The sequence below is a fragment of the Leucoraja erinacea genome, chromosome 23 (assembly GCF_028641065.1).
Source record: "Leucoraja erinacea ecotype New England chromosome 23, Leri_hhj_1, whole genome shotgun sequence".
Classification (NCBI taxonomy): Eukaryota; Metazoa; Chordata; class Chondrichthyes; order Rajiformes; family Rajidae; genus Leucoraja; species Leucoraja erinaceus.
This window is the reverse complement of record NC_073399.1, coordinates 34,603,630-34,625,230: the sequence shown is the minus strand read 5'-3', so window position 1 is coordinate 34,625,230 and position 21,601 is coordinate 34,603,630. Positions and strand designations below refer to the sequence as shown.

The 21,601-nt window shown below is 43.9% G+C and overlaps 1 protein-coding gene across 8 annotated transcripts in view; it reads right to left on the bottom strand.

Moving 5' to 3' along the window:
- The window catches only part of spag9b (sperm associated antigen 9b), a 132,994-nt gene that overhangs the window by 19,542 nt on the left and 91,851 nt on the right, over positions 1 to 21,601 (bottom strand). For all 8 annotated transcript variants that reach the window (XM_055654288.1, XM_055654290.1, XM_055654289.1 and 5 more), the window contains 11 exons: positions 20,412 to 20,564; positions 20,089 to 20,143; positions 19,477 to 19,607; positions 18,568 to 18,624; positions 13,088 to 13,258; positions 12,817 to 12,949; positions 10,665 to 10,757; positions 9,841 to 10,008; positions 7,470 to 7,641; positions 3,097 to 3,321; positions 550 to 757 (listed from right to left, as the gene is read on the bottom strand). In XM_055654288.1, the coding sequence (XP_055510263.1) occupies positions 550 to 757; positions 3,097 to 3,321; positions 7,470 to 7,641; positions 9,841 to 10,008; positions 10,665 to 10,757; positions 12,817 to 12,949; positions 13,088 to 13,258; positions 18,568 to 18,624; positions 19,477 to 19,607; positions 20,089 to 20,143; positions 20,412 to 20,564 (1,566 nt within the window). The remainder of the gene's footprint in view (positions 1 to 549; positions 758 to 3,096; positions 3,322 to 7,469; positions 7,642 to 9,840; positions 10,009 to 10,664; positions 10,758 to 12,816; positions 12,950 to 13,087; positions 13,259 to 18,567; positions 18,625 to 19,476; positions 19,608 to 20,088; positions 20,144 to 20,411; positions 20,565 to 21,601) is intronic.

Sequence of the window (21,601 nt, the reverse complement as noted above, 5' to 3'; positions counted from 1 at the left end):
GATATGGGACAGGGCAGGAAAATGTTGCCGAGGTAGTATACGAGTTATGATCTTTGAATGGCAGAACCGGCTCAAGGGGCTGAATGGCCTTTCAGCTTCTACTTCCTATGTTCTTTTGTTCATTTGAGACCCTTAAAACATCTGATATATATGTGTGTGTGTGGGTGGGTGGGGAAGTAAGCTCAGAGAGTACCTACACAAACACCTTAGAGCAGAGAGGTTTGTTTGCTTCTGACGTGGTGTTTTGGTCCAGCACAACACCAACCTTGTTCTGAACAAGGATGAGGTTTTAGTCGAGAGCTACGGTCGTTCAGACACTGAAAATAAAACTTCCAATGTAGCTAAACCAAGCAATAGATGTCATCGCAAACCCAGCAACCACAACCTCTCCAGACTTCCCCCTGTAAACGTGCTTGGCTAATTTGGGAAAATGGAGACATATTTAAACCAAGGACAATGCAACATTCCACACTTTGTAACCTTTATCAAAATTGCAGTCTTTACTTTTGACCAGTTTAGTTTTCACTCCAGTCCTACAGCTCCATGTACCGTCTGTTGTAGGTCTGCGTGCTGTCAGAAGAGCTCTGCACTCCCAGGGGATCAGTGAAGACATGCTCCGTGTAGGCACCCGACTGACTGCCATCAGTCACATCATCATCTGACACGGGGAGGTTTAGATTGGACTCTGTTGCTTCTGTGGCCTCTTCTGCTGCCAGCAAACTTTCATCAGGACTGCCACTCACTTCACCAACGTCCCCTGAAACATGTATGTGCATGTATTACGGAAGATATTCTTGCAAGAGACGCGGCATTTAAAAGACACTTGGGCAGATACATGGATAGGAGAGGCCAAAGACGCGGGAAAGGCCAAACACGGTAAAATTAGAATAGCTTAGATGGGGCATCTTGGCTGGCATGGATGAGTCGGGCCGAAGGGCCTGTTTCCATGCTCTATCACAATGAGACCTGAAAACGGATAGATTTAGTGGCACATTGTCACCAGACCATCCATCCAGCCAACAAGTGATGGATGAGTCATTGCCTGATGCACAAAGGATTTTCAAAAGCGACTTAAACTGCTCTCTCATATGCCTGCTCTTTTAACTCTTCAGTAAGAATTTACTTTAGTTAACTTCCCTTTTTCTGGAAATACCATCAACTGCAGCCAGCGAGCATTAACATTCACAGTGCCCTTCATTATGTTTGGGACAAAAACCCATCATTCATTTATTTGCCTCTACTCCACAATCTGAGATTTGTAATGGAAGAAAAAATCACATGTGGTTAAAGTGGACATTGTCAGATTTTAATAACGGCCACTTTTATACATTTTGGTTTTTCATTTTTTTCTATTACAAATCTCAAATTGTAGAGTACAGAGGCAAATAAATAAATGATGGGTCTTTGTCCCAAACATCATGGAGGGCACTGTGAATGGTACATGGTCAAGCCCCTGTTCCACTTACGTGTCCTTGGCACGCTAATTATGCGACCTCGTCGTCGCTTTGAGGCGCATGGGTATCGTGTGGGCCGTGCGGGACGGAGAAAGCGCGGAGGGTTATGGAGTTATACGCGGTATCGCGCGGCTCTCCGGGATGTTGTAGGGAAACAAAATATTTGCGCACCTCCGGCGTGACGTTGCGCATACGTGCACAGGCGTATTGCGGTCCCACGATACCCGTGCGCCTCAACGCAACGACGAGGTCGCGTAATTAGCGTGCCAAGGACACGTAAGTGGGACAGGGGCTTGCTGCTGAGGCCTTTCTTAATACAAAGGTCCAGAGCAAGGTCAAACTCACCTTCCTATCCCCAATGCTGAAAACATTGGATCTTCATCACCATTACTATTTTTATCCTCTCCACTCCCTCCCCAATTTGCAGACGACCGAAGCGTTGAGACCACTGATGGGATTTTCCTTTTCCTGTGCAGGTCACCACACAACAGGAAGGATTGTTCAGCACCAGCAAAGACACAGAGGAGATTCACAGGAAGAGGGCACCCCAGAATGGAAAACACTAACCACGAGAAAACCTCAGTGCGAGGTGTCTGAACTGTGGCAAATGGAGAATATACTCAAGGAGTATACAAGCTTCAGGGTCCTGGAGTGGGGCACAAGAGCCCGATCTATTGCACTTGATTATATTCATTCATAGTATTATTATTAATATTAATAACAACTTTATTTATTTAGCACTTTTCATACAATTGAATGCAACCCAAAGTGCTTTCCACAAAAGCACAGGTTTAAACAAAAATACAATTTAAAAGTAAGGACATAGACAGTTAAGAGCATAAAAAGCATAAATTTATATTAAAATATAAAATAAAAAACTGAGTGTGTAAAAGGACTAAAAACAAACCCACTGATGTCAAATACAGAGTCCCATATACTATTTGAGCACATACTCTGCTGAATGGTACGCCGGGATAAATACAAGAGAATAAAGGTCATTTTGACAATGTCATCAGTAGAAGTATTATCGGGTCTGTTTAGGTGGCATGGAAAAGCAAGCTGTCACTGTATCTCTAAACACAAGAAAAATAAAGCTACATTTTATTTCTAGAGAGACAATTGTTATTAGTGTGAGGAGCAGAAAGGTCAATAAACAGAGAACTCGGACTGAAAAGGGGATATGAAATGGCATTGGTGAAGATAGACCAGACACAAAATGCTGGAGTAACTCAGCGGGACAGGCAGCATCTCTGGAGAGAAGGAATGGGTGATGTTTCGGGCCGTGACCCTTCTTCAGACTGAGAGTCGGGCAGAGGGAAGCACAGAGCTGAGGAAGGGTAAGGCATGAAAACAGGACATCAAAGGGGATGAGGTTCAAGGACAAAATGGAATAGATCATTGTTAGCTTGGAGAAGCTGACAACGAAGCATACAGAGATGACATTTAATTAGACTGGTCGCAGAAGTGGGAAGGGGATGGAGAGAGAGAGGGAAAGCAAGGGTTACTTGAAGTTAGAGAAGTTAATGTTTATACCGCTGGGGTGTAAGCTGCCCAGGTGAAATACGAGGCGCTGGGCTTCACTCTGATAGTAGAGGAGTTGGATTAGCTTTTTATACACATACAAAGGTTAACGAAGACATACCTGACTCTCCCTGGATTGGCGAGGTGCTGCCTTGGGTGTGCATGCTTGGAAGGACAGTACTCCCTTCTGTGGTGCAACCAACCACTGTGATCCCTCCCAACAGATTGTCACTGCCAGCCGAGCTGTTACTGGCGACGCTGCCTGCTAGCGAGCTGCACTCCGCCTGGCTCCCCTCACCGTCCATTGCAATTTCTTCTCCAGCAGGATAGTCCGTCTCTCGGGCACCTATCAAGTCAATCGAGTTTATTGTCCTACATACAAGTTTGCTGAGGCACAGGTACAAATGAAAATCAAGGCAATGATTCAATAAGTTATCAGATCATCTAGTCATCAACTGATCACCATTAATCAGTTGAATAAGTTAGGTCTTTATTCTCTGGAGCGCAGAAGGTTAAGGGGGGACCTGATAGAGGTCTTTAAAATGATGAGAGGGATAGACAGAGTTGATGTGGACAAGCTTTTCCCTTTGAGAATAGGGAAGATTCAAACAAGAGGACATGACTTCAGAATTAATGGACAGAAGTTTAGGGGTAATATGAGGGGGAACTTCTTTACGCAGAGAGTGGTGGCGGTGTGGAATGAGCTCCCAGTGGAAGTGGTGGAGGCAGGTTCATTGGTATCATTTAAAAATAAATTGGATAGGCATATGGATGAGAAGGGAATGGAGGGTTATGGTACGAGTGCAGGCAGGTGGGACTAAGGGGAAAAAAATTTGTTCGGCATGGACTTGTAGGGCCGAGATGGCCTGTTTCCGTGCTGTAATTGTTATATGGTTATATGGTTAATCCATCACTGCAGAATGGCATCAAGTAAAGGGCATGCCTAACCCACACATGGAAACTATACTCATTCTTCATCCAGTGTTTTGAAGAATAAGAAGTAATCCTACTGAAAGACATTGTATTTTGAGGGGGATTAATGGGTGGATGATTAGACCTGTTAGTTTGACTTCAGTGGTGGGCAAATTAATGGAAAAGATACTTATACGAGACAATATATATAAGCATCTAGATAAACAGGGTCTGATTAGGAACAGTCAACATGGATTTGTGCCTGGAAGGTCATGTTTGACTAATCTTCTTGAATTTTTTGAAGAGGTTACTAGGGAAATTGATGAGGGTAAAGCAGTGGATGTTGTCTATATGGACTTTAGTAAGGCCTTTGACAAGGTTCCTCATGGAAGGTTGGTTAAGAAGGTTCAACTGTTGGGTATAAATGCAGGAATAGCAAGATGGATTCAACAGTGGCTGAATGGGAGAAGCCAGAGGGTAATGGTGGATGGCTGTTTATCGGGTTGGAGGCAGGCGACTAGTGGGGTGCCTCAGGGATCTGTGTTGGGTCCTTTGTTGTTTGTCATGTACATCAATGATCTGGATGAAGGTGTGGTAAATTGGATTAGTAAGTATGCAGATGATACTAAGATAGGGGGGTGTTGTGGATAATGAAGAGGATTTCCAAAGTCTACAGAGTGATTTAGGCCATTTGGAAAAATGGGCTGAAAGATGGCAGATGGAGTTTAATGCTGATAAATGTGAGGTGCTACACCTTGGCAGGACAAATCAAAATAGGACGTACATGGTAAATGGTAGGGAATTGAAGAATACAGTTGAACAGAGGGATCTGGGTATAACCGTGCATAGTTCCTTGAAGGTGGAATCTCATATAGATAGGGTGGTAAAGAAAGCTTTTGGTATGCTAGCCTTTATAAATCAGAGCATTGAGTATAGAAGCTGGGATGTAATGTTAAAATTGTACAAGGCATTGGTGAGACCAAATCTGGAGTATGGGGTACAATTTTGGTCGCCAAATTATAGGAAGGATGTCAACAAAATAGAGAGAGTACAGAGGAGATTTACTAGAATGTTGCCTGGGTTTCAACAACTAAGTTACAGAGATAGGTTGAATAAGTTAGGTCTTTATTCTCTGGAGCGCAGAAGGTTAAGGGGGGACCTGATAGAGGTCTTTAAAATGATGAGAGGGATAGACAGAGTTGATGTGGACAAGCTTTTCCCTTTGAGAATAGGGAAGATTCAAACAAGGGGACATGACTTCAGAATTAAGGGACAGAAGTTTAGGGGTAATATGAGGGGGAACTTCTTTACTCAGAGAGTGGTGGCGGTGTGGAATGAGCTCCCAGTGGAAGTGGTGGAGGCAGGTTCATTGGTATCATTTAAAAATAAATTGGATAGGCATATGGATGAGAAGGGAATGGAGGGTTATGGTACGAGTGCAGGCAGGTGGGACTAAGGGGAAAAAAATTTGTTCGGCATGGACTTGTAGGGCCGAGATGGCCTGTTTCCGTGCTGTAATTGTTATATGGTTATATGGTTATATGATGAGAGGACATCTCCCCTCCTGAATGTATCTGGAATAGGGGCAGAGTTTCATAATGATCATGTCCAAATAATCATGCCACAAATAATCCTGTACAAAATCATGAGAGAATAGATTGGGTGGACACACAGGGCCTCTTGCCAGGAGTCGGGGAATCAAGAACCAGTGGGCATAGGCGAAGAGGGGAAAGATTTAATATGCACACAGGGCGGTGGGTGTATGGAACGAGCTGCCGGAGGAGGTAGTTTTTGAAATGTTACTATTGCAATGTTTAAGAAACATTTGGATAGGTACATGGATAGGGTAGGTTTAGCGGGATATGGGCCAAAAGCGGGAAGACGGGACTAGTGTAGATGGGACATGTTGGCTAGTGTGGGCAAGTTGGGCTGAAGGGCCTGTTTACACGCTGTACGACTATGACTCTAATAAAGAGTCACCCATTTTGTTCAGAGAAGAAGAAATATGTTGTTGCAGAGGGTTACGAATCTTTGGACTTGCCCACCCAGGGAGCACTTGTGTATTTACTATTTGTTTTAGCGTTTAACTTTATCATTTCTACCTTTTTTTCTAAAACTGCAAATAATAACTTGTTTCTGTTAAAGCTCTTCAGTATTTTTTTTCACTTTACATTTTAAACAGATGTCTCCGAAAAAGAAATGAAAAATTGTCAATCCAAATGCCCAGCAAAAGAGACTGATTTAGACAGCATTCGCAGTGATTATCCAAATTTGGACTTCTCCAAATGTGATGATCTACAGGACATTGTTAATGGGGAAGTAGTGGGCAGAAAGGCATGTCATGTGTGGTTTGAAGAGCAAAAACCTGTAGTTTACAATGCCAACATTGAAAAGTTGAGGAAAAACAAGGTGTACAGAGTTGTTTATTGGTTACAATTTGAGCAGTATGGTGATGCTACTGATTATGATATGCCAATGTACCAGCTAGCAACTGATCTTCATGAAGACTTGGTCTATTGCTAGAAATTGTAATTTCTTTACCTGTCTGTTACAGACTGACAGCATATAATACAATAAGATTAAAGTTCTGATCTTGAGAAAATCACATTTTTTAATTTTCAAGGCAGTCTGGGTGTTTATTACTATTTCCGTAACAACGGTCAATTTTGTAATTAGCTACATAGAAAATAGGTGCAGGAGGAGGCCATTCGGCCCTTTGAGCCAGCACCGCCATTCATCGTGATCATGGCTGATCGTCCCCAATCAATAACCCGTGTCTGCCTTCTCCCCATATCCCTTGACTCCACTAGCCTCTAGAGCTGTTTCTAACTCTCTCTTAAATCCATCCAGTGACTTGGCCTCCACTGCCCTCTGTGGCAGGGAATTCCATAAATTCACAACACTGGGTGAAAACGTTTTTTCTCACCTCCCCTTTATTCTAAGACTGTGGCCCCTGGCTCTGGACTCGCCCAACATTGGGAACATTTTTCCTGCATCTAGCTTGTCCAGTCCTTTTATATGTTTTTATAAGATCCCCCTCATCCTTCTAAACTCCAGTGAATACAAGCCTAGTCTTTTCAATCTTACAATTAGGTAACTAACTAATTATATGCTTTAATTTCAGGTCATCTAGGCAAGACGTTTCATATTTGTTTCAGAATGCTTCAATCTATAATAACTGAAAATGTCATTCAGTTCTCTTAATTTTTAAGAAAGTTATGGGCTTTAGACTGTCCTCGATCACAGCTTTTGTGTTGTCAATGGAAAAGCAATAGGGAACTAGATGCTAATTTCCAAGTATGAAAATGACCATAACTTGTTTAATACTGAAGATATGAAAGTGAAATAGGTATCAAATTAAAGTTCTTTTTATGCTTTATCTGATGGGATAAATTACAGGTTTGATTTTTTAAATCTCAAAATTTTGTGACATTCCTACTTAAATTTTCACCCACTGAATCACCACGTGATCTGCACATGATTTTCTTTTGAAAAGTGCATAAAAATATACAAATGTCACTGATGGGTAATGAAAAGAGAGGTCTACAGAAAAACCGTTCTGGCCCATTTAAAATCACTCACCTGGCACACTGGCAAGGCATAGTATGTGCGAGTTGCAGACAAAGAAACTGTCCAAGATTGTTGCAGGCTGGTTGGCATCAATGACCACCACTTTCCCAGTGGAATGTGTGCTCGTGCAGATCCAAGCCAAGCTGGACAACTCCTCATGATGCCTCAGCTCCTTCTCCTGTTCCTGTGCAACACAGACTTTCATAAGCTCATATACTCCAACTCTCACTCGATTAGGGTTGCCAACTGTCCCAAATACTGGACTAAATTGGTTTGTCCCATTCGGGACCACCCTTGTCCCGTATTTGACGAGGGGACTGTTGGATCTGAGCCCCGCCCGTCCCAATGCACTGCAGCCCATGGAGTGCAGCAGCAGCGCCTGGCCAATGGCCCCATCGGTCGGCAGCCTGGCCAGCTGTCTGACCATCAGACCTTCGCTTACCGCCGACCCCTCCTTCGCATGGCCGATCATCGGTTCATGAGTTGGATGGGGTGCCGGACTTTGCCCGCGGCCAGGGCCAAAACCCCGGCTGCCCCGCCGGCTGGGCTTTGTGCAGTCCAGCACCCCGGGGCAACACGTCATTCACCCAGCCACGGCCAACTCGGTCAATAAATTGCCATCGGGAATTTGTCCCTTATTTTGACTTTTTGTCCCTTTTTTGGGAGTGACAAAGTTGGCAACCCTACACTCGATGCATCAAATCAGTGAACAGCCTGGTTATACACCCTTAAACTTTACCACATGGTAACTCCACTGTATGAATCTGCCTTTGCTAAATCAATGGATCCCAATTATTTTGCCCTTTTAACCAAGGATGACTAAGATAAATTCAAGAAAGCAAATTGACACTGATTTTCTCAATGTGAGATCAGGGGAGCTCAGACAAGCAGAGGTGAGCAGTTCTATAAGCATAGATGCATCTTAACACAAAACCACCCTGGTAAACACCTGCTCTCTGTGCCCTCCTTTCCCTCCCAAATGTAGGCAGAGGTACAGCATTAAACCACGTGAAAAAGCCTGACGAAGTCCCCAAAATGTCACATATCCATGTCCTCCAGAGATGCGGCCTGACCCGTTGAGTTATTCCAGCAATGTTTTTTAATTATTGAATTACACAATCCTGTTTTAACCACAGTTTTGGGACAATAGCTCAATTATACCTCTTAGGAATGGATTGAGGCAACTGAAATGTAATGAAATTCACAAGAATTTCTGAACATTTTATCCAATATAGTATTGGTTGCCATTAGGACAAGATCTAGCTCAACATAAACACCTTCTGCGGTTCAACAGCCAATAATCCAGAGACAAAGATTTTGTCAAGATAATGAAATATACTCCAGCATGAGTCATCACCTCCAGGGATGGAACAGTGAACAACTAAAGTTTCATTATACTTTGCTTCTCCTTCCATCTGATACATCCAAGCAGTGTGCAAATGATAAAAATAGTACCTGAAGGTCACTCTTGATCAGTTCCATGAAGGATGTGTGTGACCTCCACCCAGCACATTCTGCAATGATTATCAAATCAATGAAGATGCAAAGGGCACTCATTCACTAGCAGCCATTGAGTCTCCAACCCTGTCTCAGTTCAACTCTGTTGCCCAAGATCAGTAGCAGAGACAGATGAATGGATGAAGAATGAAATACTCTCCACTCTACTTTCAGCCCGTCTGATAAGTTAGGCAAGGAAAAAAACTGGACAATGCCAAATTGCCGAGTCATCTTTTGAAATCTTATCACAGGCAACTTAATAATAGAAACATCTAACAACATTTTAAGCAGCAAATTATTTGACATTGCTAGATTGAGTCATATTTAAGAGCCAGATATACTTTTTGAGACGGCTCTGCTCCTTCAACCTCTACAAGATGCTGCAGGTGTTCTACCAATTGGTGGTGGCCAGTGCATTCTTCTTCACTGTCATGTGCTGGGGCAGCAGGGGGCGAAGGCTGTGGACGCCAACAACATTAACAAACTCATCAGGAAACCTGGCTCCATCCTGGGGGCGGAGTTGGAGTCATGGGGTGGTCTTGGAGGGGAGGATGCTCCTCAAACTGTGGAGCATCTTGGACAATACAGCTCACACCCCCTCCATGACACACTGGTCAACCTGAGGAGCACCTTCAGCAACAGACTGGTTCCACCAAGATGCAGCACAGAACGCCACAGGAGATCCTTCTTCCCTGTGGCTGTCAAACTGTACAACTCCTCCCCCCCTTCTGTCGTGGGGTAGACTGAGACTGACACCCCAAATCTTTACATATCCCAATCCTTTCCACTTGTCACTTTAATTTCAGGTTTGATGTATCTTGTGTTTTATGACTGTTGGATAAATAATGCTCTATCGTATAGTATGATAAGAAGTTAGTAACCGTACTTTAAGTTCCTGCTCCAGGCGGTCCAGGCTGCTTTGAGACCCACTCCGCAGCTTACAGCTTTCTGGTTCCGAACCAGACACGTCGTTGTAAAACACGCTCGCACCAAAGATCGAGCCTCCGTCGCGGGTTTTCCCTCCTGACAAGTTAACACCGACAGCACACCACAACTGGGAAACAAGTGGGGCAAGAGCATGAGTCAAGAACACTTTGTCATCCTGCAGCTCCTTACCTTCAGTGAAACCAAACAGAAAGGTTGGGAATAGAAGTGCAGAGACACACCCAAGGTTAAAAGAAAGCCCATACATATCATATTTAATAATAACTTGGGCCTGTTGGGACAATGGACCTCTCCTATGCTTAAAGAAAATGTCAAGTTGTCATATTATCAATGTTTAACCAGACTACTTTCTTTATCTTAATAAGGCAACTGGGTTCCACAGTGGTAGAGTTGTTGCCTAACAGCACCAGACACCAGGCTTCCATACTGACTACAGGTGCTGTCAGTGCAGAGTTTGTACCTTCTCCCCATGACCATGTAGGTTTTCTCCGGGTGCTCCGGTTTCCTTCCACATCCCAAAGATGTGCAGGATTGTAGTTTAATTGGCTTCTGTAAATTGTCTCTCGTGTGTCGGATAGAACTAGAACGGGTGATCTTTGGTCAGCGTGGATTCTGTGGGCCAAAGGGCCCGTTTCTACACTGTATCTTTAAACTAACGTATGATAGATTCCAACATTTTCTTAACTACAAATAGATAATGTTTACTCAGTAGAGAATAATTAGAAGCAAATGTCATTCAATTCTAGTTATGTAGAATAATGTCACCTTCATAAAGGTGTCTTTGTCGTCCAGAGGCTGCAGGTACACTGGCACTGGCAAATTCTTCATCTTGTTCTCACATGGACCACCGTTTGTCACCTGTGGCAATACCAACAAGTTACATTAACATTCCAGGAAAAGACACACAGATGGTGAGTGACAAAGATATAATAACACAGAAATACAGAGGATGTCATTCCAGGAGGAGTTCCAAAAAGCAAATCTGGAATTATAAAAGAGATTACTGGAGGTAGATAAAAATGCTGGAGAAACTCAGCGGGTGAGGCAGCATCTATGGAGCGAAGGAAATTGGTCCTCCAACTTCAGGTAGTCCTTGCTTTCTCCCTCCTTCCCTTCCCCTTCCCAGCTGTCCCACAGCGTACTGTCTCCGCATCTTCCTCCCCCACCCCCACGTCAGTCTGAAGAAGGGTCTCGACCCGAAACGTCACCTATTCCTTCACTCCATAGACGCTGCCTCACCCGCTGAGTTTCTCCAGCATTTTTGTCTACCTTTGATTTTTCCAGCATCTGCAGTTCCTTCTTAAACAAAGAGATTACTGATATTGATTTGAACGACAGTACTAAAAACACCTTCTGGATCACTAATAGAATGAAAGTTGGCCATCCTTTACTCAGTCTGCCCCATATGTGCCTCCAGACCTATGTATATGATTGACTCTTTAAAAAATGCCCTCTGAAGCGAGTCACTCAATTTTACCAAATTGTAAGAAACAAGAAATGAGTGGGGTCAGGAACCTTCTTATAATGGTGCAGGGAAGAACTGCAGATGCTGGTTTAAATTTAAGGTAGACACAAAATGCTGGAGTAACTCAGGGGGACAGGCAGCAACTCTGGAGTAGGAATGGGCGACATTTCAGGTCGAGTCTGAAGGAGGTTCTCGACCCGAAACGTCACCCATTCCTTCTCTCTAGAGATGCTGCCTGTCCTGCTGAGTTACTCCAGCATTTTGTGTCTACCTTCTTATAATTGTGTTGGGAATGCAGTCAGACTAGCTTTGTGTTCTAACAATGGTCTAACAATGGAGTTTGTCATCTTTTGTTTCTATTTTTATCTTCCACACAATGCTCATTTCTTTAACCACCAGATTCACGAGCAATGGCACACAGCCTGCTCTTACTAACCTCGCCCATCCACGCAGCTCAACATTTGCCAGTAATTGCCTGAAACATGTTATCTAGTTTAAAACCCCACTTTTGTCAAACATCCATGACAAAACAAAAAAAGCAGATTGCTACTCCGGACAAGCCTGCGCTATGGTACATAGTGACGTGAAGAACACATATTCACAACTAGATAGTATGTAATGTGTAATACAGCAAGTTCCTGGGTTGAAGAACTTCAGGCTGGTTTATTGGCCATTTCCACCAAGATACAATAACATTCCATATTCATGTGAAACTCAGGCAGCATCTGTGGGGGGACGAAACCAAGTCAGCCTTTCAGGTTGATGGCTTCCACCACAAATGTCCTCTGCCTGTCCTTTTTACGATGCTGTCTGGCCCCATAGTATTTCCACTTTTTACATGCTATGTTCAGCGGCACGGTGGTACACCGGTAAAGCTACTGCCTTACAGCGTCAGAGATCCGGTTCGATCCTGACTATGGCTTGTCTGTACACAGTTTTTACGTTCTCCCTGTGTCCTGCGTGGGTTTCCTCTGAGATCTTCGGATTCCTCCCACACTCGAAAGACGTGCAGGTTTGTAGGTTAATTTGCTTGGTAAATGTATAAATTTTTTTTTAAAGTTCCTAGTGCGCGTAGGACATTGTTAATGCGAGGGGATCGTAGGTCGGTGCAGACTCGGTGGGCCGAAGGGCCTGTTTCCGTGCTGTATCTCTGAATGTTATTAGCACAGCCAGCAATTGCAGCCCATTGTTAAGTGCATTTGGAAAGCTTGGGGGTAAGTCACTCTTAAGTTGCTGCAGTCCTTGTGGAGAAAGCTCCAGGATTTAAACCCAGCAATGATAGTCAGTCATACAGCATGGAAACAGGCCCTTCGGCCCAACTTGCCCATGCTGACTAAAATGCCCCATCTACCCTAGTCCCACCTGCCTGCGTCTGGCCCATATTCCTTTAAACCTTTCTTATCCATGTACCTGTATAAATAAAGTGAAGCAAAGATGAAGCCAAGTGTTCACCTGTTTGAATTTTGGAGGCAGACTCCAGCCATAAGCCTGAATTCGACCATCATCTTTCTGAACATGGGCCTTCACTTGACGATACTGTTCCCTCTTCTGCTCCCTGCGGGCGGCTGAAGTATTCTCATTGCCACTAACAAAGAACAAAGTTACGTAATGCAATAGCTGTTTCACTTCCTCACTTTTGATTAAAAAAAAATAAAGCATTACATAACAGTATTGTTATCCAATTTGCTTGGATAGGTAAATATTAAAATATGGCAACACTTACTCTTCATTAAGAAAATCAAATGCCTTCGACTTGGGCAACTGAGATATAGCACCGATTCTTTTCTTGACCACGCCAGGAGTGACGTGTGAGGTGGGGGCATTGTATTTAATGTTGACTGGTGGGACGGGTTTCTTGGTTGGATTAATAGAAGGACTGAACAAGCGGCTAAAACTGGGGGTGAATCAAAGAAAAAGAATCAACATAAGAAAGGAATATTGTGCAAATTCAGCATGCTGTAAAAGCCCCCAAAAGCACATCTTATACCATCCTCAGGGACCCCCCAAATCAAATTAAGCCAATGGGCTCCGTTCATTTGTATTAAAACTAAGGTTATATTTGTGAAGTACATCCACACTCCCTCCCTTCCTCAGTTTTGCATTGCTTTAAGGGCCTATCCCACGTCAATTCTTTCAGCGACTGCCGCCCTCATTGATTGACATATCAGGGTTGCCGAAAGATTTTGTACATTTCAAAAACCAGCGGCGACAAAAAAATGTTGCGACACTCGAGACACCCGCGCGTCAATGTGTCATCACGCCGTGTCACGCCGCGACTTTATCAGTGACCCGATACGTCAGTCGCCGAAAAAAGTGGGACCGGCCCTTTACAGCCAGGCCTGCAATGCAGAAAAGGGTATTTACCGTTTGGGATTTGAACCTAGCATAGAGAATCTTAAAAAGACAGACACAAAATGCTGGAGTACCTCATCGGGGCAGGCAGCATCTCTGAAAAGAAAGAATGGTTGATGCTTCGGGTCGAGAGCTTTCTTCAGCCTGACTTCTTTAGTATGAAGATGGGTCTCGACCCGAAACGTCACCTATACCTTCTCTCCAGAGATGCTGCCTGTCCCGCTGAGTTACTCCAGCATTTTGTGTCTATCTTTGCTGTAAACCAGCACCTGCAGTTCCTTCCTACACAGAGAATCTCAACTTCAGCATTGACAATTAAAAGTTCAAAATATTCTTCTGAGAGCCTGAGCCAAAGTGTGGACAGATTATGACTATTCCTTAGAGTGCCGGAGGATGAGGGGGGTGATCTTATTCAGGTGTATAAACTCAGGAAGGGAATAGATAGGGTGAATACACAGAATCCTTTACCCAAAAGAAGGTCATCCATTTAAGGTGAGAGGGGAAGCATTTAATAGGAACCAGAGGGGCAACTTTCCCCTCGTACAGGGGGAAGGGTATATAGAATGAGCTGCAAAGAGGAGGTAGTTGAGGCAGGTACTATAAAAGTATTTCAAAGACATATGGACAAGTACATGGATAGAAAAGGTTTAGAGGGATAGAAACATAGAAAAAGAGGTGCAGGAGTAGGCCATTCAGCCCTTCGAGCCAGCACCGCCATTCAATATGATCATGGCTGATCATCTAAAATCAGTACCCTGCATCTGTCCAATCCTTTAAGAATTTTATATGTTTCTATAAGATCCTCTCTCATCCTTCTAAACTCCAGTGAATACAAGCTCAGTTGACCAATTCTTTCATCATATGTCAGTCCCACTATCCTGGGAATTAACCTGGTGAACCTACGCTGCACTCCCCTCAACAGCAATATGGGGCAAATGCAGAGAAATGGGACTAGCTTAGCTGGGGTATCTGGTAAGCATGGACAATTTGGGCTGAAGGGCCTGTTTCTGTGCTGTATGATTCTATGACTCTCTGTCCCTTTCTTTAACAGCAGTGTGCGTCGATGATTATATTTAATTGGGTAATTGCGCAGTGCTCTGCTGTGGGCAATATACTGCCAACCCCATCCTCCCCACTCAACAAGCACACACACACACGGTGCCTGGGATCAGTGGTTGCCTTTAAGGGTTACAAATTCTTCTATGATTATCTTTTATAACTTGGGGAATAGCCTTGAGCAGAAGCTATCAGGCTTGTAAGGCTTGTAAGTCACTTGAATCCGCGACCATTATTCACAGGCATTCTTAATGGATCAAAAACATCGAGTGGAGATTAAATTGATGTCATTTTGAACAGAATGCTGGAAAAATTCAGTGGGTCAAGCAGTATCTGTGGAAGCAAATTGTGCAAGACAATGTCCCAGAGAAGGAGTGGAGGAAAGGGGAAGGATAGCTTGTCTCAGATTCAAGTTCAAGTTTAATTGTCATTGTCTATAGCAGTACGTGTGGTGGGTGATTGGTGGGTTTAATTGTGGATTTTCAGCTAATGCGCCACCTCCCCTCACCCTGCACCTATCAGCCCATCTAGTTTCTCCACCTCTTCAATAGCCACCCATCCTCTGTCACCAGCCTCTAGCTCATCACCCACTTTCTTCTTCCCTGTCCTGATAAAGGTTCTTGACCCCAAAATGTAACATTTGCCTCCACAGATGCTACTAGTCTTTGCTGAGATCTTCCTGCATTGTTAGTTGTTCCAGCATCTGCACTTTCTGTTGTCTGCATTTTGCACAGATGTGTTTGAAAATTAACTCTTGTTATTTGCATCACTGACTCACTTGACTGGGTGGCAAGGGCTAGCTGTGTTGTTGGGGGAATGGAGTCACAAAAAGGCAATGACTGTATTTGATTTCTCTCCTTAAAAGGATATTGCATTCACTGGGCAGCTACACCGATACATTTTACTGACATCAACATTATACTTTAAAAAGGGTTTTTTGAACTGGATTTGCGTTCCCATGGCAACGTTTTTAATATGTCAGCCCCTTTTTAATTCTATTTAAGCTCTGGACTTAGTGTGGACTCGTCAGCCACTGCAAAACAACTGAAGATATTAAACTCGAGTTGTCACTTTCGTACTTACTGATGTTTCCCACTCCTTTACCAGAGGAAAGATGAATAAAATATGATGAAAGCTCCATAGCATTAACAGAACATACACAGCAACATTTTTATTAATTACAGTCATTAAAAAGTTTAGCTCTTTGATGGCAACAAAAATAAAATGAGGACAAGAGCAGGGATTGACCACAGTCTCAAAGCCATTCCCACACACCTGCTCTGACACACTCACACACATAAAGGTACATGCGTTTTAACACGAGCCAAATATATTGCAAAAACAAAATACAACCTTTTCTCCCCCCCCCAAAAAGAAGTTGTATCTGCACCATCACCACAAGTGAATGCACACACGTCAGACAAACTCGGCCTCAGCTATTCTGTCAGCGCACAGAGTCACTCGGCTCTTTAATGCAGGTTAAAGTGAAAGTCAAAGAATTCAGAGCAAAAATAACACCACAAAATATACCTACAGTCTGAAGGTGAATATCAACAGGGGAACATGAAAATAAAAATGGAAATAAGGCATTAATAATCACATGGATAAGGTTTGTTCAGTATTTTTGATAGAAACTGCATCAATGTAGATCAGCAGAGACATCATGTTGGACTAAGGTCACAATTTGGAAGTGGTAGCAAAAAAAAAGACATGGTAATATGCAAAGTGGCTGCGTGCGTGCATGTGTGTCTGTGTTGAGGATGAGGGGGTGCAAGGGGAATCATTGGTTACGCTGGATAAACAGTAGACTACCCCGTCCTTAACTGCAGCAACGTTTGTTAAGTGAAGCATTGTTTGACCCTAGTTTATTCTTGCAGAGAATAAATTAAATAAATCGTCCTGGCTTGGTTGGTTATTGACCATCATACAGAGGGTGCAAATAAGACACACTTGCAAGAAGTTACTTGGTAAAATGACGACACTTCTCGTGTGACTGGAAAAGAAAATGACCAGGGATTCTAAAGGTTCGCCACAGATCCACGTTGGTAACCTTGAACTGTGGGGATAGAGACTGCACGAGACAACATTATCTGGTAGTGAGATTCATACAGAGAAATGTTGTCAAGTTTCATGCTGTACTGATCTATAAAGCTGCAGCAAGGTATTCCTCTTCATCTGGAAAATGGATCATGTCTGCAGAAAGGCATGGGCAGCTACACAAAGGCTCATGTTTTTGCCCAACAAAGGTGATGTACTAAAGACAGACACAAAGTGCTGGAATAACATAACCCTTCTTCAGAACGTCACCTATCCCTGTCCTCCAGAGATGCTGCCAGGCCTGCTGAGTTACTTCGCACTTTGTATCATCTACCTGTGGTACAAACAAGCATCTGCAGTTCCTTACTTCTACACACTGTGATGTACTGTCTGATTGTAAACATGCTTGATACACTTTAAATCACAGTGGAAAGGCAAAAAGGAAATTCTCACCATTTCATTGGGTACCAAGCCATGTACCAGGCCTTCCTGCCCCCCCCCCCCCCCCCCCCCCCCCCCCCCCCCCCCCCCCCGCATCAGTCTGAAGAAGGGTCTCGGCCCAAAACGTTGCCTATTTCCTTCGCTCCATAGATGCTGCCGTACCCACCAAGTTTCTCCAGCAATTTTGCCTACCATGTATTATATAGATTTCTGTACAATGATCTACCCTACACATGTTGAATGTCTCATTACACAATGATTAGAGATTTAGGGAGAATCGACTAGGAAGTCCCAGTAAACTCTTCAACTTATCTACATTCCTCCCAACCAGTATCTCTACCAGGCTAACAAAGCAGTATTCTGATCTTGTGAATCTGCACATAAAGGGGCTGTCCCACTGCGGCGACCTAATCCGTGAGTTCAGGCAAGTTTGCCCTCGACTCATACTCGCAGCATGGTCGACACGAGGTCCTAGGAGGTCTTTGTAACTCTCCTTCATGCTCGAGAGTAGTCCCCGCGTACTCGAGGCCTCAGCTAGGTCGCGGTGTATTTTTCAACATGTTGAAAAATGCCCGCGAGTAAAAAAAGGTCGCCATGGAAAAAAATCAATACTTTTTTTACTGGTAGGTTTAGTCGAAGTAGGTGGGCATGTTATTGGTAGGTAATCGAGGGGAGTCGAGGGTAGTCGTAGATAGTCCTCATCATAGTCGAAGGGAAGTCGAAGGAGATTGAAGGAGGTCGGCTTCACTCTCCACTATTCGGTGTCCAATTTTCCCGAAGCAAGTCGAAGCTAGTCTTCAACATAGTCGAAGGAGATCTTCAACATGACAATTTTTCAAACTCTCCTAAACTCTCCAATTAGGTTTCTGCAGTGGGACAGCCCCTTAACCACAAGATTTAACAAAATAAAAGTTTGCAGATGATGAAGTCCTCACTGTGACGGACCATTCCACATCGATGTAAGACCACCTTGTGCTACAATTGAACAGAGTGGGCACAGACACACGCCACCGTGGCTCAACACAAGTGGCCATCGTCTGTGTGATTTGCAGTCACTCATTCAGGTCTCTCCTAATGCACCAGCATTTCCAAATCACACACATCCCCACTTGGAAATGCATCGCTGATCCTTCATCGACATAGAGGATAAACCCTGGAACTCCCCACAATATTACTGCCAGCCATACTTCACGGCAGTTTAACACAGCCTCCCAAGTGTGGCCAATAAATGCTGGCCTGCCAGCGATACGCTCATTCCAAGAGATAACTAAATAGCAATCGACCCGATCTTAGATGTAAACCCTCAACATCACTTACAACTGCCAGATGGTAGATTTCTTCTTCTCCTGAATAGATGGGTTCTCTCTTGAGGCACTAAGAACAGAGGATACACAAATATTCAGCATTCAAATTCTACTCAACAATTTCAAACATTTAAAGTGACATTTTGTTGATGGGGGGAAAAAAACAAATCACGTGGGGTCTGAATTTGCTTTCAAAACAAGCTCTTTCTTACAAATTCTCCAAGTTGGGAGACACATGTCCTAATTCAGATGCTTCTTGTGTTAGTGCATAAGGGTGGCACAACAGTAGAGTTGCTGCCTTACAGCGCCGGAGACCTGGGTTCGATCCTGACTACGGGTGCTGTCCGTACGGTGTTTATACGTTCTCCCCGTAACCGTGTGGGTTTTCTCCAAGATCTTTGATTTCCTCCCACGCTCCAAAGTCATACAGGTCTTGGTGTATGTTTAACTTGTCCCTCCTGTGTAGGATAGTGTTAATGTGCGGGGATCGCTAGTCGGCGCCGACTGGGTGGTCTGAAGGGCCTGTGTCCGCGTTGAATCTCTAAACTAAACTAAAACTATGATGCTCTCAGATTCAGAACACACATTGCTTTTTGAAACTATCCCTTATCTATATTCCTCTCAACCTGGCATGCTCAGTGAGTACACAAGGGAATTGATGTTTACTCTGGTGTGCTGCATGCTATGAAATCTGTGAGTGGTTCCGTTTTACCATACATGTACAATGCTGAATTACCTCGCCCCCTCCCAGGCCGTGGAGCGATCGCTAGGTCTCAACTATTTGCAACTGGTCACTGAGACGGGCAAATCCATTTTCAACCAGGTTTCAACCAGTGAGTCTCCTTGCCCAGGCTGGAGGTTGAATGTTGCCGTGACCACAGTCCACTCTAAACCCCACCCCGGTAAAGGGCTGGTCCCTTACCGAATCATCTCTGTCCACCGTACAGCTTCCTGCAGCTCCATCAGCCGTTCCTTGTACTGGTTCCGTTCCATGAGGACTCTGGCCATCTCCACGCGAGTGAAGCGCTTTCTCTGAGCAGTGGGAACATCACTCTGTTTTTTAATGTAGGAAAGAACTCATTAGACGTGGCAAACGAGTATTCTATCAGCACAAAGTGCTGGCCATCACATAATGTACTCATCGGCAAGATGGCGCCCAAGCCGGGCGACTCTCTGCGCGCTGGTGGTCCCAGAAGTGGATCGGCAATCATTCGTTATAAATCATTCCACTCTTTTAAACCTCTACTCCAACAGCAGTCAGAATGTGTACACTGTGGTCGGCTCAGTTGTAAACGTGTATAGTCTTTCCAATGACTGGACAGCATTCAACAAAAAAGCTTTTCATTGCACCTTGGTACGCATGACAATAAACTAAACTACCTAAACACTACAGATTAAAGTACATAATCAATATCCGTCAATCAATACAATGCCATGCGCTGTGAATGAAACCTGCCTGAAGGCTGAAAGTTAGCTTGCTGAGAGATTGGAAATGTAAAAATGGGGAATGGTAAGGACAGAAAAACCATGATACCTCGTCAGAATCCTCCTTCGCTCTGCTCTTTGCTTCTTCTGCCTCCACACGTACTCTGAAACAACATATTGCAATCTTAAGCAAATGAATCAAGAAGGCACGGGCATACCAGCACTGCACATTGGACAGCTTAAAAACAAATGGTCAAGCACATTTATGTGGTTGTTAAAATGAGTGGGAAAGTGAGTAGTTTATGTGGTCCTGCAATAATGATTTGTAATCTGACAGCCACTAAGAGTATATCTGCACATTCAACTGCCTAAGAATGACATCAATGTGATCTGTGCACTGTGTGTGTGGAAGAAACAGTCAGACATTCTCACTTCCTCAGCTCTTCCTCCAAGTCCTTGTTCTTCTCCTCCAGTTTCAGCTTGGCTTGTCTGACCGACTCCAATTCCCCCTGCAGCACGTCCTTCACACACGTCAGTTCATCGATCTGCGCTATCAGGTCATTCTTCACCACGTTCAGGGCATTTCTAGACAGGAGGGAGAATCGGACAACAGTCAGAGAATATTCCAAACTATAACGGAATTAGGATGAAGAAAGTGGAACGCAAGCATTGACCCTTTGTATACAAGGTCAAAAGCAAGAAAACTCTGTATCACTCCATGATCCCCTGGGTAAATAATCTCAAAGTCATCTCACATATGGAGAGGTGTCACAATTCTTCACTTGGAAAATCCTAATGCACTGACGATAAGTCACCAAAGGGAATCAGAGGGAGAATATTCCCAAACTGTCTCACATTCCCCAACACCATCTCTTTCAAAGGTTACACAAAAAAGCTGGAGAAACTCAGCGGGTGCAGCAGCATCTATGGAGCGAAGGAAATAGGCAACGTTTCGGGCCGAAACCCTTGGTTTCGGCCCGAAACGTTGCCCATTTCCTTCGCTCCATAGATGCTGCTGCACCCGCTGAGTTTCTCCAGCTTTTTTGTGTAACCTTCGATTCTCCAGCATCTGCAGTTCCCTCTTAAACACCATCTCTTTCAATCCTGGTTCCTTCCAACACTTCACAGAAAGTACTATGACACTGCCAGAAGCAGGGCAGTGAGCTGACCAAGCATTGCATGTTGGTGTCACAGATCTCCACAGGCCTCAATGCCATGTGGGCAATTCATGAAACTTCTGGCTCAATCCAGAATTCCCTTCATCACTATGTGCTTTATATAACAAAGGCCCTGCACAGATTAATTAAAGCTTCATTTACAATAATCTCTTACCAGAGCAGGTGAAACTAATTTACACAATTACACTCAATATTGCCTCTACTTCCTCAGAACATGAAAGAATTTGGAATGTCACGAACAACTCCTCCTAATTTCTAGACACACAGTAGAAATGATTCTATTGCGATGGGTCACGACTAGCTTTAACAATGATTCTGCCTTCAACAATATCTTCACTCCAAGGACATTCTTTGGATCATAAGAGGCAGAGGGGTGTCCTTACCAAGTTGTACACCCTCATGAGTGGCACCACTAAGATGAACACAGTCTTTTTCCCCGGGTAG